Genomic DNA, 14,310 nt, shown 5'->3' on the forward strand with positions numbered 1-14,310 from the left:
TATGGTAGAACCCGCAATCCCAATTAGAGTCGTTATTGCTATAATTATTAGATCTTGGAAAGTTAAAACTATCAAAATGATCGAGACATGGGATAAATGTGTTGTACGTTTGCTATCTAGTTATCCAAAATGTTCATTGAGCTAAAGACATAAGAGGACTCAACTTGCCTCATTATTCTTCGTATGATGAGTAGGAGCAGGAGCGGCCGAAATAATATGTTTAGGTCTTTGGAGTCCTGTGATGATGGTGAGGGCAATGATGGAGACGATGCAGATGGTGGAGGAATTTTGTTCCTACCTCCCACGATGACTTTGTTGGAAGGCTTTGTGCTGCTTGTTAGGGTTTGGTGCGGTTGTGGGTTTCCTTGGCCAACAGCTCCTATAATTGGGTTTTTTTGCCTGCCCAAGGTGCTCAGTTTTATGGCTTTCCCGCTTGTTTGAGTTTGGCCGCCTATGCTAAATTTGTGTAGGGGTCTTTTGCTCCTCTTTTTCTTTGGTGACTAGGAGCTTTTTGCTTCTTTATGTTCCTTAGTTTCTTCGTTGGGCTAAGATTGGTTTTAGAGGTCCTCAACCTATATGCCTAGGGCAGCTTCAGCGCTGAGTTGGGGTTAGTTCCCAAGTGGTTTCTTGTGTCAAGCGTCTTTGCTCCTACATTCTTCTTTGAAGCCCTGTCCTTCATTGTCATGTTTCTTTTGAGGACTTTTTTTTTGGTTGGATCCTTCTTGGCATCACTATTCTTATGGTGGCTTTGATCCCTATTAAGGTGAGGTCTCACTTTATGGCCTTGTGGGAGTCGACAGCCGAATTGCTCCTTTCATCCTCTTGTTTGCTTCCTATCAAGTTGGAAGTTCCTATTGAGGTGGAGGCTCAGCTTATAATGGCAGCTTGTAGCTGGATTAATGAGGTTTTGATTTGGTGTTGGCAGTCTTTTCTCCTATTTGGCCTTCTAGTGACTGGTTGGATCCTGACAGGGACTTTCTTGTCAATGGCCCTTCACCCCGCTTTCCCTATTGAGTTGGGTTTCCCTAAATTGGAGTCGGGGGGGGGGGGGGGGGGGGGAGTGGGAGTTCTTCTGTTGACTTGGATTTTCATTGGTGCCTTTTGATGGATCAGTCTAAGTTACCCAGGTCTAAGCCCTAAGTTTTTTCGTGGGCCAGCAAACTGGTAAAGATTTATTTTTTCTGCTGGTAGTAAGACCTTTACTCAGAGCTGGTTATTTTTTATTATTGTTGCTGGCATGTTTTGGGATGTTCCAATCCCTAGTTGCAGTCCAGTTCTTCTCTCTGCACATGCTTTGTTGATGGCTCAAGGAGCCATGTATACTTTGTGTTACAGTTTAAGGAGCCTTAAAACCCCATTGATTCCTTTCAGCAGCTGGATCCTCTTTTGCCAATATCTTTCTAGGCTGCAGTTTATCTGTCTGATTTGGGCTGGTAGACTATATCTATAATATCTGTGGCAGAGTTTCATTTTGGTGGGGTTCTAGATCCACTTTAAAATCTACCTACATGGAGTCTCAGGACCCCTCATAACCTGATTTTAACTCTAATCGAAAACAGGACTCAACTTGCATATATCTAATAATATTAAAAAAGGCAGCTTCAGCAACATAAACTACAGCATCACAACCTTCATTGATAATAAGTTTTGAGTCAAGCATTTAGTCCCTTCTTTCAAAACAAGCACTATTGATTTAACATACCACTGCTACAATTTTTATTAATTTGTGATGTTTAAGTGATAGTTGATACAGGAGTCATTGCACATACTAATACTACCTTAAAATGAGCTCACTATAAATACTAGTCTTAGTGGCTTCCTCCTAGTCCTTGAAAATTAACATTACTCGTACAGCTACCTTTTGTTGACAGATGTTACTGGCACTGACTTCCACTCTACAATAAAAGTTGCTGATGCAATTTGAGGGCAAAAATTCAAACTTGGAATCATATTCAGAACATTTGATGGTAAGACAACATAGAAATGCCATTTCTTAAGTATCTCTCCAGCAACATTACAAATGCTTGCCAGGGAGATTAAACTAAATGACTGCAAACACAAGAATATGTTTTCAATTACAGCGGCCTTCTGAAAAACATAATCTCTAAATGGAACTCTAGATCAAATTTAAAAAACTGTTAGGAATATAGGTATCTATTTAATTTTGTATTCCTCCAATAACATGAACAAAAACAACATCAGTACAAGAAAACTGCAAAAAAGGGAAGATTCTACTCTTTATTGTATCTAACATTTTAAATAGCATTGCAACTTCAGTGATATTTCATTTTGGACGACTGAACATTAGACAAGCACATCAGGGTCATAATATCTAGTGATACAGAATACATGCAAGCTTATGACCATGTGTAACAATAGTTATGTGCATAAATTTATTTCAATTATGGTAAGTAATTCACATGGATGTATGGTAATGACAAAACCATAAGCTCCAAGAAACTCTCGAAGGTAGACCAGGACAGGAATTTACCATTTAATGTCTGGCAGCACCCTTGGAATGAATTCACCATCAAATACATGACTGAAAGGTCCATGACCAACATCATGAAGTAAACCTGCAATGTGGAAAGCATAAAACTGTATCTGCTATATGTACAAGTAAAAATAGCTCTAGTAAATAACTCTACATAATCAAAGACAGGTTAACAAACAAAACAATAAAATAACACCTGCTAGCTTTACACATGATATATCAAATCTGTCAATGTCAAGCTCCCTTCCCTGCAAACATATTCATAGAGTTCACTGGATATATTTCATGCAATCTTACACTATTTTCACAAATATGTACGAGTTTATTGTCTGCAGAAATTAACATTCTTATACTTGGTATTGCTTAAGCCGTTGTATTGCTTCACCAGCGAGCCAGTAAACTCCTAAGGAATGCTCAAAACGAGAATGTACAGCACCAGGATAGACTAGACTACACAAACCTGAAAGAAAATGCATATCATTAAATCAAGAACTCCCATTTTATTTATTGAAACACAGGTTGGAAAACAATGTATTTAATCACAAAACATAAACATACTTTAGGTTGGATGATAAGTATTTAAACCATATTACAAAATATCTTTATCAGAAACTTATCGCCAAGGGCAAACACAAATATTGGTAATTATTGGAGATGAATCAGAAACTTCTCGGGGAACTTCTTGGGAACTTAAAAAAATGGCTTAAAATTAATTAGTATATTTTTTTTTGGGAAAATTCAATAAGGTGATATATCTAATGAGTTAGCAAATAAGTAAACAAACCAAACAAGCTGATCTATATATATACAAATGCAAAAATGTAACATAATTGAATCCTCATGTGGAAAATTGATGGCTGGTAGCCATAGTCTGATTGTCTGAATTCTGAAGTAAACTGAAAATAGCAAATTGTCTTTGTAAAACCACAAGCAAATAAAAATGTCAAGTAAAATATCAAACACTGCAAATGACAACCTTTCTCCTCCAAAACCTTTCTATCCCCTCCAAACCTCAATTGGCATGCCAAACTAGTGTTTTGGCCTTTTGTTGGGCCATCTTGTTTAAAATGTCAATCAGTCCTCTACTGCGTGATAAGTTCCTTACATAGCAGGATAAATAGCCAATATATCATTGATAAACCTACAACCTCTTTGTAGACACCTAAAAACCTTTAGAAAATAAAGTATTTTTATTGTTTGAAAAATTCCTAATGACATCATCATTTATTAATTAATTAATTATTTTATTTATTTATTTATTTTTATGCCATTAAATCCCTTTATCTTAATTAAAAATATTTAATTAAGGAATCCCTCCCAAAAATCTTTAAATCTTATTTAAACATTATTTCCTTATTTATTAATTATTTAATTAATAAATCGACCAAAAAACCCAAAATAAATAAAAAAAAATTTTTTTGCCCAAAACTTGGCCAATTTCCTTAAAACCATTAACCTCTTCCAAAATCTTCTAATCCTTCTTTAATTTTGATTAAAGGCTAATCCCATCATTTCCTACCCCTAATCCCAACTCAAAATATTTAATTAAGATTAAATATTAATCCTCATGTTTATTAAAAAAGTTTTAATAAATATCTCCTCAACCCAAACCCTTGAAATAAATAAAACTTTATTTATTTCCTAAAAATCTAATTTATCCTCATCCTAAGAAGTTCTAGACTCTTCTAGAAAGTCTTCATCCTCATCCAAAGTCTAGACTCTTCTAAAAGATGTCTTTAAACCTAATCCTAATCCCCTCCTAACCTTGTCACATTCCCTAAAAATGGGTTAAGACTTACTAACCCAAGCCAAAGTTAACAAATATCTCCTCCTTCACCCACCCTCATTAAATGCCATCCACTTGCCTATCCCTAAGCTAATCATAAACTATCCTAATCCATCCTCTAATCATTTGCACAATCCTAAGCAAGCTTAAAACCCTCCTAATCAAGCCCAAGTCGAAATTGCTATCATCTCCCTCAAAATATCTCAACCATAAAATTTTATGAAGCCCACTAGGCCAAGCCTTTTTATTGCTCTTACAAGCCATTATGAGGGTCTTTATGAAGATTTTATCCCTTGAGCCTCCTTTGTTGACTCATCCTTCCCCTTTCCTCCATCCTCTCACCCTGTGACATGTGTCACTCCCTGATTGGTTGTAAGGAAGCACAATCCATGTGCTCTTTTCTCATGCAATCTGAGCCTTCCATAAGCTTTTTCCCATCCTTGCATCCTAGCCCTTGATCCCTCAAGCCCTTAGTCTATTTAAGGAATCCTCTCCCAAGCCATTTTAACACAATCCATGAAATAAAGTCATAATGTCATTTTAAGAAGCCATTTTACATCAAAACCATACACTCACACCCAAATTCCAACTCCATTTGAAGCCCTTTTTGAAGCATAAGTTTGAGCATACATCCTATCTATTTAGACAAAGCTACTCAACAAGAGAGCTTCTCATTGAGAGAGCCCATTAATGGCTCATATTCTCAATTGAGAGCTCATCTTAGTCTATCTTGAAGTTTATGAATTTTGTTTAGTTTGTAGAAGCTTTATTTAAATTTGGTTTCTATTAGCATACTAACATTGCTCATATACACTCTTAGTGATAATTTGTATACACTCTTAGTGATAATTTGAAAGACATCAGCACAATCATTTGACATAGTTTGTCAAAAGCAAAAAAATATTGCAATGTTTTATTTTATCACCTAAATATCAGCAATATTTTTATCTATGGTTTAAAGTTTAAACCATAGAAGCATAAATCATTTTGGGAATAAATCGGCAAACCAGAAGAGTAGGATTATTTTCAAAAATCGGGAAAAAACTGGACTTAAAAAAGAGTGGAAAATTGAAGAAAAAAAATCAAGAACTACTTTTTTAAAGAAAAATAAAAAGACATTTCCAGCATAGATGATAAAAAAATTATAATGATTCAAAGCACTTGCACAACCTCCTCCTAATAATCTTTTAACTTAGGACTCGAAGTTTTAACAATAAAAATTTCAATCAAGCTATGATTTGAAGTAGCACAAAAATCTGATGTGAGCTTTCTTATTTTTCAAAATCAGAATGTAGCTTTCTTTGCAGAATATTGTAAATAAAAGAAAACTTTCATATTCATATATGTAGAATTCATTTGTGATATTGCTATTAGACTTCATCTATGTAGTTTTTGAGTCAACTCATTGACCCAAGTTTCATGAGTTGTTGTTTACAAGATTCCATCTCTCATGACAATGAATGGAATACTTAACACTCATTGCATTTAGGGATGCTCATAGAGGTGAAGCATGACGACTTGTCGGAGGTCGCCCATCCCTATGCTACTCCATCACAAGTGCACTTAACCAAGCAGTTCCCTCCAAGGTTAAGTCCACTTGCTTGCAATCCCATTTGAAAAACCTTATGAAAAAGTGGTGCCTTACAAACCATTCCTTAGAAAACCCCTTAAGACCATCAATTGATAAGTAGAATATATTTTTCATAGCAAGTCTAGTTGTGATATTGCTATCAGGAATCATCTGAGTAGTATTTGAGTCAAACTCATTGACCCAAGTTTAATGTGTAGTGGTTCACAAGAATGCATCTCTCATGATACTGAATTGAACACTTAGCACTAATTGCATCTAGGTGATGCTCGCAAAGGTGAAGCACTGTAATAACTCCAATAGGTTATAACTTCGTGAAACACCAAATCGTTCTCAAATTCAATTGTTTGACATTTGTCAAACACTTTGCAAGCAAGAGATATATTGCATATGTAAATTTTGATTGTTTTCTAAATGCCAAACTTTAATAAATATGCTTCCAAAGAACACACCAAACAACTAACAATGAAGATGCAATTGTTTTTGAATAACACTGATTACAAATAGGAAAATATGCATCTACATCAATAAGACATTAGGGCAACAATATCTGATATAAAACTTTGATATAAATCAAATTACAATAGATTTTACAAACCCTACCAATACCCTAAATATCTACTCTCAAACAATGCAAAATGTAGTAGATAAAAACCTAGAAATTGCTCCAAAAACATGAATTTTCCTGTAGCAAATTCCAACTTATTCCTTACTTCACAAAGCTATCCCTAGGCCACAAATTTGGCACAATGAAAAGACTGATTTGTCTTCTCCAACAGTCGCAACCCTTCGGAAGATATTTCACCACCTCAATTATGCAAAACAATCGAAGTGTTTGTTCCCAACGATAAATATAATAACTGTAGAAACCCTTGGCTCCACAAGCTATCCATAAGAGTAGATGGCAACACATTCAATGCTCAACAATGAGGCTGCCCTCCCTATTTATTCTTTTCCTTCACCCTTCTAGAAGGAAATAAAATATTATTTAATTGCACTTTCTAGAAGCTTCCCCCTTTCCAAGGCAATAATTAGTTTTAATTCTAGAAAATGCACTCTCTAGAAGCTTACCCTTTTCCAATACAATAATTAGTTGTGCTTCTATAAAATTAAATTAATTAAATATAAAGTCACCTTTTAATTTTAATTTATTTAATGACTTTATAAAAAATTAATTTAATCAATTTCTCTTTATTTCTCCACTTAGCGTTCGGAGAACATAAAGGCTAAGAAATGTACTAATATGCTAAAAAGATGGAGACATTACAAGCACTAGGGCTTTCTGAGAGGCTACCCATCCCAGTACTAGTACAGCTCAAACACGCTTAACCATGGACAAATTTTGCCCACTTTGCTTGCAACCTTGTTGACAAAACCTTCAGCAAGTACTGTGCCTTGTGAACCATTCATTACAAAGCCTCTTAGCCAGGTTAATTTACAAGGAGATATTCTCCATAACAAGACAAATTATGATATTGCTATTAGGATTCATTTGTGTAGCTTTTGAGTCAAAATCATTGACCCAAGTTTTATGAGTAGTGGTTCACAAGAACCCATCTCTCCTTAGCACTTATTGCATTTAGGTGATGCTCACACGGATGGAACACCAAGACTTGCTGAAAGGTCATGCATCCCAATACAACGCAAGTGCACTTAAACACAGAGTTGCCTCCAAGGTTAATCCCACGTTGCTTGCAACCCCATTTGTAAAACATGTAGTAAATGTTGTGCCTTATGAACCATTCATTAGAAAGCTCCTTAATCTCATCAATTGATAAGTAGGAGAATTCATTTTCTAGAACTCTCTCAAGTTTTTTTTTTTATATAAACTTAATAAACAATTATATGAAAAATTGGCTTGATAAACACTATGTGAAGTAATATATACACATTTATATACCAAAATAATTTTTTTGGATGTTGAATTAAGAGAATGAATCACATGAACTATTTACTTTAATTTTGAGAAAAGTTATATATCTAGAAATATGACTAATCGTTAGAACTTATATGTCATTATTGACAAGCATAAAATGATTATAGTAATTATTGTACGGTTCTTTATTTTCTCCAAAGTAAATAAGGCAAAACTTTGTTACATTGATCTTCTAGATCATACCGCAACATATAAATAAGGCAGCTTTGTTATGATCTTATTTTCTTGCATATTGCAACAATTTAAATATTTGAAATATATAGAAACAAAATCAATGTTAAAGAGAAATAGTATCAATGAAGCTATACAATATATTCAATGTAGAGAGGAAAAAGTTTTTTTTAATTGCCTCTCCCATGCTACTTCCTAACTCTGCAACACTTTGGGGCTTTGCAAAACTTTTGACCAAACTTTCCTAGCTAGATCTTTAGCATCACACATTGATTTCATAGACAACAATGTCATGTTCTAGGTTTTTCCCATCAACGTCACTTTTAGAGTTTTTGGTCGTTTCCCACAATTATTTTGTTGATTAATCGTCACATTTTGTCATTTAATCATCTAACAAGTCACAAAAGCAATGTTGAGAGTTAACCAAAAAAAATTGATAATTTGGGGATTAAAAATTGTACATGCCGACTCCCGATTAATAATGTATAATCGTGATATTTTGTCGTTTTCCACTTCTCTACTATTAATATATTAATAGTCAATAATGATTAAAATTTTGATATAACTTTATGATATTTATTTTAAACTATAGGTGTCTATTGCTTCCCCATTAAAGGGAAATCTGTAATAGTGCTTAGTAATTATAATTTAAAATTAGTCTATAATATTAATTATATAGCTGATCTCATCAAAATTCATGGGGCAAGGCATGCAAAGAGATCAAATCATATTGAAATTGCAATTTAAAACAAATTCATTAGTTGCTTCAACAACATCTCAAATGCCCTTGAGAATTTAGGATGATTGATGCCCTTTCAGATTTCACTGATAAATATTGTTGCTCCTCCCTCTTCTTTGATTAGGGGTTTTCTAGAGGTCGGAAAGAAAAACTCAAGGGGCAAAATTACAAAAAAAAAATTCAAGCAGATTCTTTATTTTCTTCACTTTCGTCCTAGAATCAACCCTATTTCTGAGTGATTTGTCAATTTCATGAGTTGTATTGTTGGGTTTCATAGTTTTTTGCAATGATTTTTTATTTTATTTTTCATTTTTGAGGGATTTTAATATTATAATTTTAATGCGCTTCAGATGCAAAAAGGTCATTGAAAATCGGATCAACAATTTTTTCACCAATTGGGACTTTTTCAGGGAAAAAATTGGCAAGCTCCAAGATTCAGGATTAATCAGGTTTAATTGGGATTTTTTTTGAAGATACACATCTATGGGTCACTTTAGAGTTTAAACAATATCATCAGTGAAGAGATTGCCAAATATTTTGACTTGTATATCTTAATATCACGCATTTTAGCCACTTCGACGTAAGCAAAGAGCTTCTAGATAAGTTGTGTAACTTTTTTGTGAATCGACATTTCACATTGCACTCAACAATCCATTGTAAGTATTTTATTTGCCTTTTCCTCATCCTAATGATGGATTGCTGAATGCAATCCAAAATGTTGATTTACAAAAAAATTACACAGTTTATCTCAAAGCACTTTGCATACCACTATGAACTGCGGAAATTTCATGCCTGCCACTTCAAGGTATTTTTCGGCAGATGGAATCTAGATGGGTGTTATTCTAAAAGATTGTCATTTCAAATGTTGCCCACAGACTTGCTGTCATGTCCCCATTTTTGGCGACAGTTCGATTTAATTAATTTAATTAATCTGGTTGTCCAAATTAATGAATATTTTTTGAGGACGACTAATTAATTATTTTAATTAAATAAAAGTTAATTATTTATAAAGTTATCAAATAAATAAATATTAAAAGATAACTTTATATTTAATTAATTTAATAAAGTGACTTGGATTATAAAATATTTAATAAAGTCACTTAAGAGATAAGATCAAAATTGTTCTAGAAGTCTCTGGAGAAGGTGGAGAGAAAAAAATAAATAGGCACCCCGGGGCTCCATTCGAATCAAGCAGTTGTTTATCTCTCTTGTTTTCAGATTGTGATTCAATCACAGGTGCATTGTGGAAAATAGGGTTTCTGCAATTGTCACAATTGGCCATTGAGAACGATAACTCTCAATCGGTACGCAATTTTGAGGGTGTGAAATATCATCTGAATTATTGCAGATTGGAAGTGGCATTACAGTCATTTCATCGGGGCAGAATTTGTGGCCTAAGGCCAAATTTGGAGGATTAGCTAGTGTGAAATTAATTGCCATTTACACCAAGTAGATTAATTTATAGCAGGGCCATACAGATTAATCGCAGAGACTTAGCACGCGGTCTGGAACAGAACTGTGCAGGAGCAACCCAATCTTCATAGCTGATCCACATTCCATGCGATTTTGGGCCATTGTCTTCCTTGACACCAGGCGGACTCAATTCTTATTGGATTCAGCACTGTCTGAAGATTACAAATTATACAAACACATCACATAGTCTGTTCAGCTGTAGAGTTTCCTCAGCAATTGGGCAGCGCTGACATGTCCAGACTTTGAGCTGCTTATCAAGTTTGAAGCTATTATAGGACCACAAAAAAAAAAGACGCGTGCTGGGGAAATTGGAGACCCTAGATTGCTATATCTGGGCACAAGTATCAAACAGAGCGATTGCCAAAGTGTTTTGTGTGCTGCGGTTGCAATTTGCAAGGGCTGCGATACATCTTGAGGAATTCTGCGATCAACTCTTGGTGGCTGCAAGGAAGTCTAGACAAGCTGCATTTATATATATGAGGCCTACGATAGTTTGGAGCTGCTGTGAGTTAAGGGAAATTGTTGGGCCAACACTGGAATACCAGGACTCCACATTGGTTGTTGGATGTTAGAGCATCATTAGTGGCTGCCTCCATCAGACATTTGCAGAATTTTGGTTTATTAAGTGGCAATGGTGTGAGTAAAGCCAACACTGCTGCAATCAATCTGTAAGCTGGAGCATTATCAGGTTCATTCATTGTAAAACATTTACAATGTCACTGCATTAATTTGGGAAAAATAGACAAGTTGCACTTCTTTGCATATTAATTTTAAGACTAGGCCAAGGATATACTTGAATAATCATTCATTGTAATAATCAAACATATGAGGGGGAAGAATGATTTAAATAATTAATGTCTCAGTATTCAGCATTATGGCAAATTTTTAAAGTTTACAGCTATACCTCTATTTTTCTTGCCAACTGTTTGTGAATTTGTCTCAGTTAGTGTAACACGTTTGGGCATCAAGTTGTTAGTTCTGTGAACAACTCCCTATAATCAGGTAAGTACCTCCAGCAGTAGCATTCAGTACATGCCCAGTTTTGACAAAATTCATAGTATAATATTTTCCATAGGTGCAGTTCAGACTATAAGACAAGTGTTTGACGAATTGTCTCAAGTTAAGCATTGGTTTTTTTAAGTGACCTTAATAGCTAGGGTCATTTCAAATGTTGCCCACAGACTTGCTAATGAGTATAGTGTAAAACAAGAGCCACACCAAGTTTTGCTTGCAAGCCAAACGTAAATAATTTATAGAAGGCTAGTATGAGCAGACCAAATCTAGGATAAGCTGAGATAATCATTTGATACTCAACTCTAGCATTAAAAACAAATAGAGTTACAAGACAAATAATGAACAACACTAAGGTTGGGAAGATATCACATAATTGAATTGTTAGTTCACATTTATAAATCAAAATAATATTATAAAAATATGCTGGATGCAGCAAAGCATGTGACAAGAAAACTTTAATCATGTTACTTTCATGTCTTGTGTCTGATACAAAGGACTATATAGCATTGCGTACGTCCAAATCTTGTATTAATGTTCATTTTTTGGATTGTAAGTGGTAAGTTGGATAATTCACAACTATGGACGTTTAAGTTATTGGTTTTGTTAATTCTAATCAGTTCTATGCAGTGTAGTAGCATTAATCATTTGGGGAATAAATTGGCAAACAAAGGTGTAGAATTTTTTTTAATAAATGGGAAAAAATTGCAAAAAATTGAGAAAAAATTGAAGAAAACTGTCGTAAACTTCTTGTTTCAAATTAAAGGGCATTTGCATAGCTTATATATTTTGGGAGCAAATAAAATATAAAATTCAGCCCATTAATTGTAGGAAATAGAAGGAATTTTATGAAAGCCATTGAATTTTCTACAAAGGGTTTGACATTTACTTGTAGCAGTAACTCTAAACCAGCCCCAAGTGCATTACCTAGCTTGCCATGGGGTTCTCTTTGATCAACACAATCCAGTTGAAGGGGTTCATTAAAGTTATGAAGTTTCTGGCATGTTAGGACTACTTGTACTAGCAAATCTTGGATCTTGATATATTATATATTATTTTTTCTCCAATCTTCATTAGCTGGGAGGCTTTCTGTAAATGGATGACTGCTCTCTAATGCTGAGATCCATCACCTGTCTTTCCAAAATATTATTGGTCTCACAAGCTAGTGATGTATTGGGGTTGTTGTGTATCATCACATCATTATGCATTTGAATGCATATTTCTTCTCTTGACTACAAATTCACCCATTGTGTGGTTTTGCTCATCAATATTCTTGGAAGCTTCATTGACCTTGTATCACTACAGACTTTAGATTGCACATTTGTCTTAAACTTTTGACAAGAACACTGGTAACAAAGCTTCCTTTCACTATTTTATTACAGTCAATAGGACTGTTCTTCATATTGCTTATCTTTGTCATGATAACATGTATCCTTGTGCATATTACTACAGGAACTCTTTATGACTATGTCTATTCATTGCCTAACATATGTTAACATCTCTATTTTCTTCTCAAAAGTGAATAGAACTGATCTCTCAATAGTGAATATTACCTTCAAAGAGTGGGAAAAACTCTTCAAGACCAGTCAATCACTCTTTTCATCGGACAGTCATTCCCCTATAGGACAGTCTTTTGATCTTCAAAATGATCATTTGACCATCGATCAGACAGATTTTCAAAACATAAATCCCACTTGAAATAGAATATGAAAGCTTTGAAAACAGGGTGAAACCCTTATCGAGAGTAGTGTAATAAACTTTTAAGATTGTGTACTTACTCTTTATTAACAGAAATGTGAAATTCCCACCCTATCCTAAGTATAAAATAACAGATCTCAAGAAACTGATGATAAAGATTTTTTGGAATACAACAATCTATATTTTGTGTTTACTTTCCAATGCCAGATATTGAATACCCGGGAGTTACAATACAATTTTCATAAAAAGGTCCATAGAAGACATAAATTTTTAGCCATTCCTGGCTCTTTTGTCTTCGGCATCAAGTTGTCATTTCAGATCATCCTTCTACCCATGCAAGGTAAAAATAAATAAGTGGTCTGTGAGACCATATCTCTATCCTAATGGGATAGGTTATCATGAAATCCTTACAGGCTTAAGGATACATAATACAAAAGTTCTTTGATCAGAGTTTTACGGACTCATCAAGACCAATATGGGTCCTAATTCTCATTACTAGAGATTCCAGATAAATAAGTAGTTTAGGACCTGCACCCTTCCTTTGTTTTGGGAACAAGGCGAAGTGCAAGATCACTGGGAAATTACTCAAGACCTATACCTCTTCTCAGTTTTTGGGCATCCAGCCAAGTATTCCTAAGTAACTGTAATGTCCCCATTTTTGGCGAGTCTCTGCAGTTGTCTGTGTGAGTTCATCGTAGCGACCCTCATGAACTGACAGTGAGATTTGAGAGTCTAAACTGTGGACTTCATATTTTAGGAAGTCTATTTTGGGAAGTGGCCATATTTGGCAGTGAAGTTGGTGGGGCTGGCAATTGGTCATCGCCTACATTGGATGAGGTTGTTTATTGCACAGGTTCATATTTATTAATTAATTATTAAGGTCTCATTATTCTAATGGCACTTTATTATATTTAATTTTATAAAATGAAGTTGTGGTGATGAAGCTTCTTAAGTGAAAGGTATGATGAAGAAGCTAAGTGCCATTTGGTGTTATAAATATGAACCCATTGTGAAGATAAAGGGATCGAATTGTCCATTTGCTTTTGTTGTCTTTGTGAGGATTTGAGGTTGACGATTTCTATGCCCTTGCTGAAGTATAAAGGTTTGATTCTAAGTTTGGCCTGCAATTTGCTGCTGAGATAAAGAAAATTGTAATTGCTTCTCTTATGTATTCACTATTTTTGGGAAGTCTGGTTTTGTAATGGTTATAACTGAATTCTGAGAATGGTTTAGGGCTGAGTCTGAAGTCTGTCAGATTTATAGCTCCTACATTCCTGTTGAGAACTTATTTGTGAATGCTGAAGGCTCGCCGTCACCTTCCTTGGCAACGTTTTGTCTTTTCCTGAGGCGCCAACATCCTAGGAAGGCCCTGTGTTCAGTTTCAGAGGCTCTGTGTGCAAGTTAAAGAATCTGC

At 34.7% G+C, this 14,310-nt stretch overlaps 1 protein-coding gene across 1 annotated transcript in view; it reads right to left on the reverse strand.

Moving 5' to 3' along the window:
* LOC149567527 (uncharacterized) overlaps positions 1–14,310 on the reverse strand; it is a 104,743-nt gene that overhangs the window by 63,100 nt on the left and 27,333 nt on the right. Inside the window, exons 4-6 of the mRNA XM_089820749.1 lie at positions 2,848–2,954; positions 2,691–2,742; positions 2,492–2,576 (exon numbers count right to left, since the gene is read on the reverse strand). Coding sequence (XP_089676875.1) covers positions 2,492–2,576; positions 2,691–2,742; positions 2,848–2,954 — 244 coding nt within the window. The remainder of the gene's footprint in view (positions 1–2,491; positions 2,577–2,690; positions 2,743–2,847; positions 2,955–14,310) is intronic.

The sequence above is a fragment of the Cupressus sempervirens genome, chromosome 3 (genome assembly GCF_028749045.1).
Source record: "Cupressus sempervirens isolate cs-2001-9-10 chromosome 3, ASM2874904v1, whole genome shotgun sequence".
Taxonomy (NCBI): Eukaryota; Viridiplantae; Streptophyta; class Pinopsida; order Cupressales; family Cupressaceae; genus Cupressus; species Cupressus sempervirens.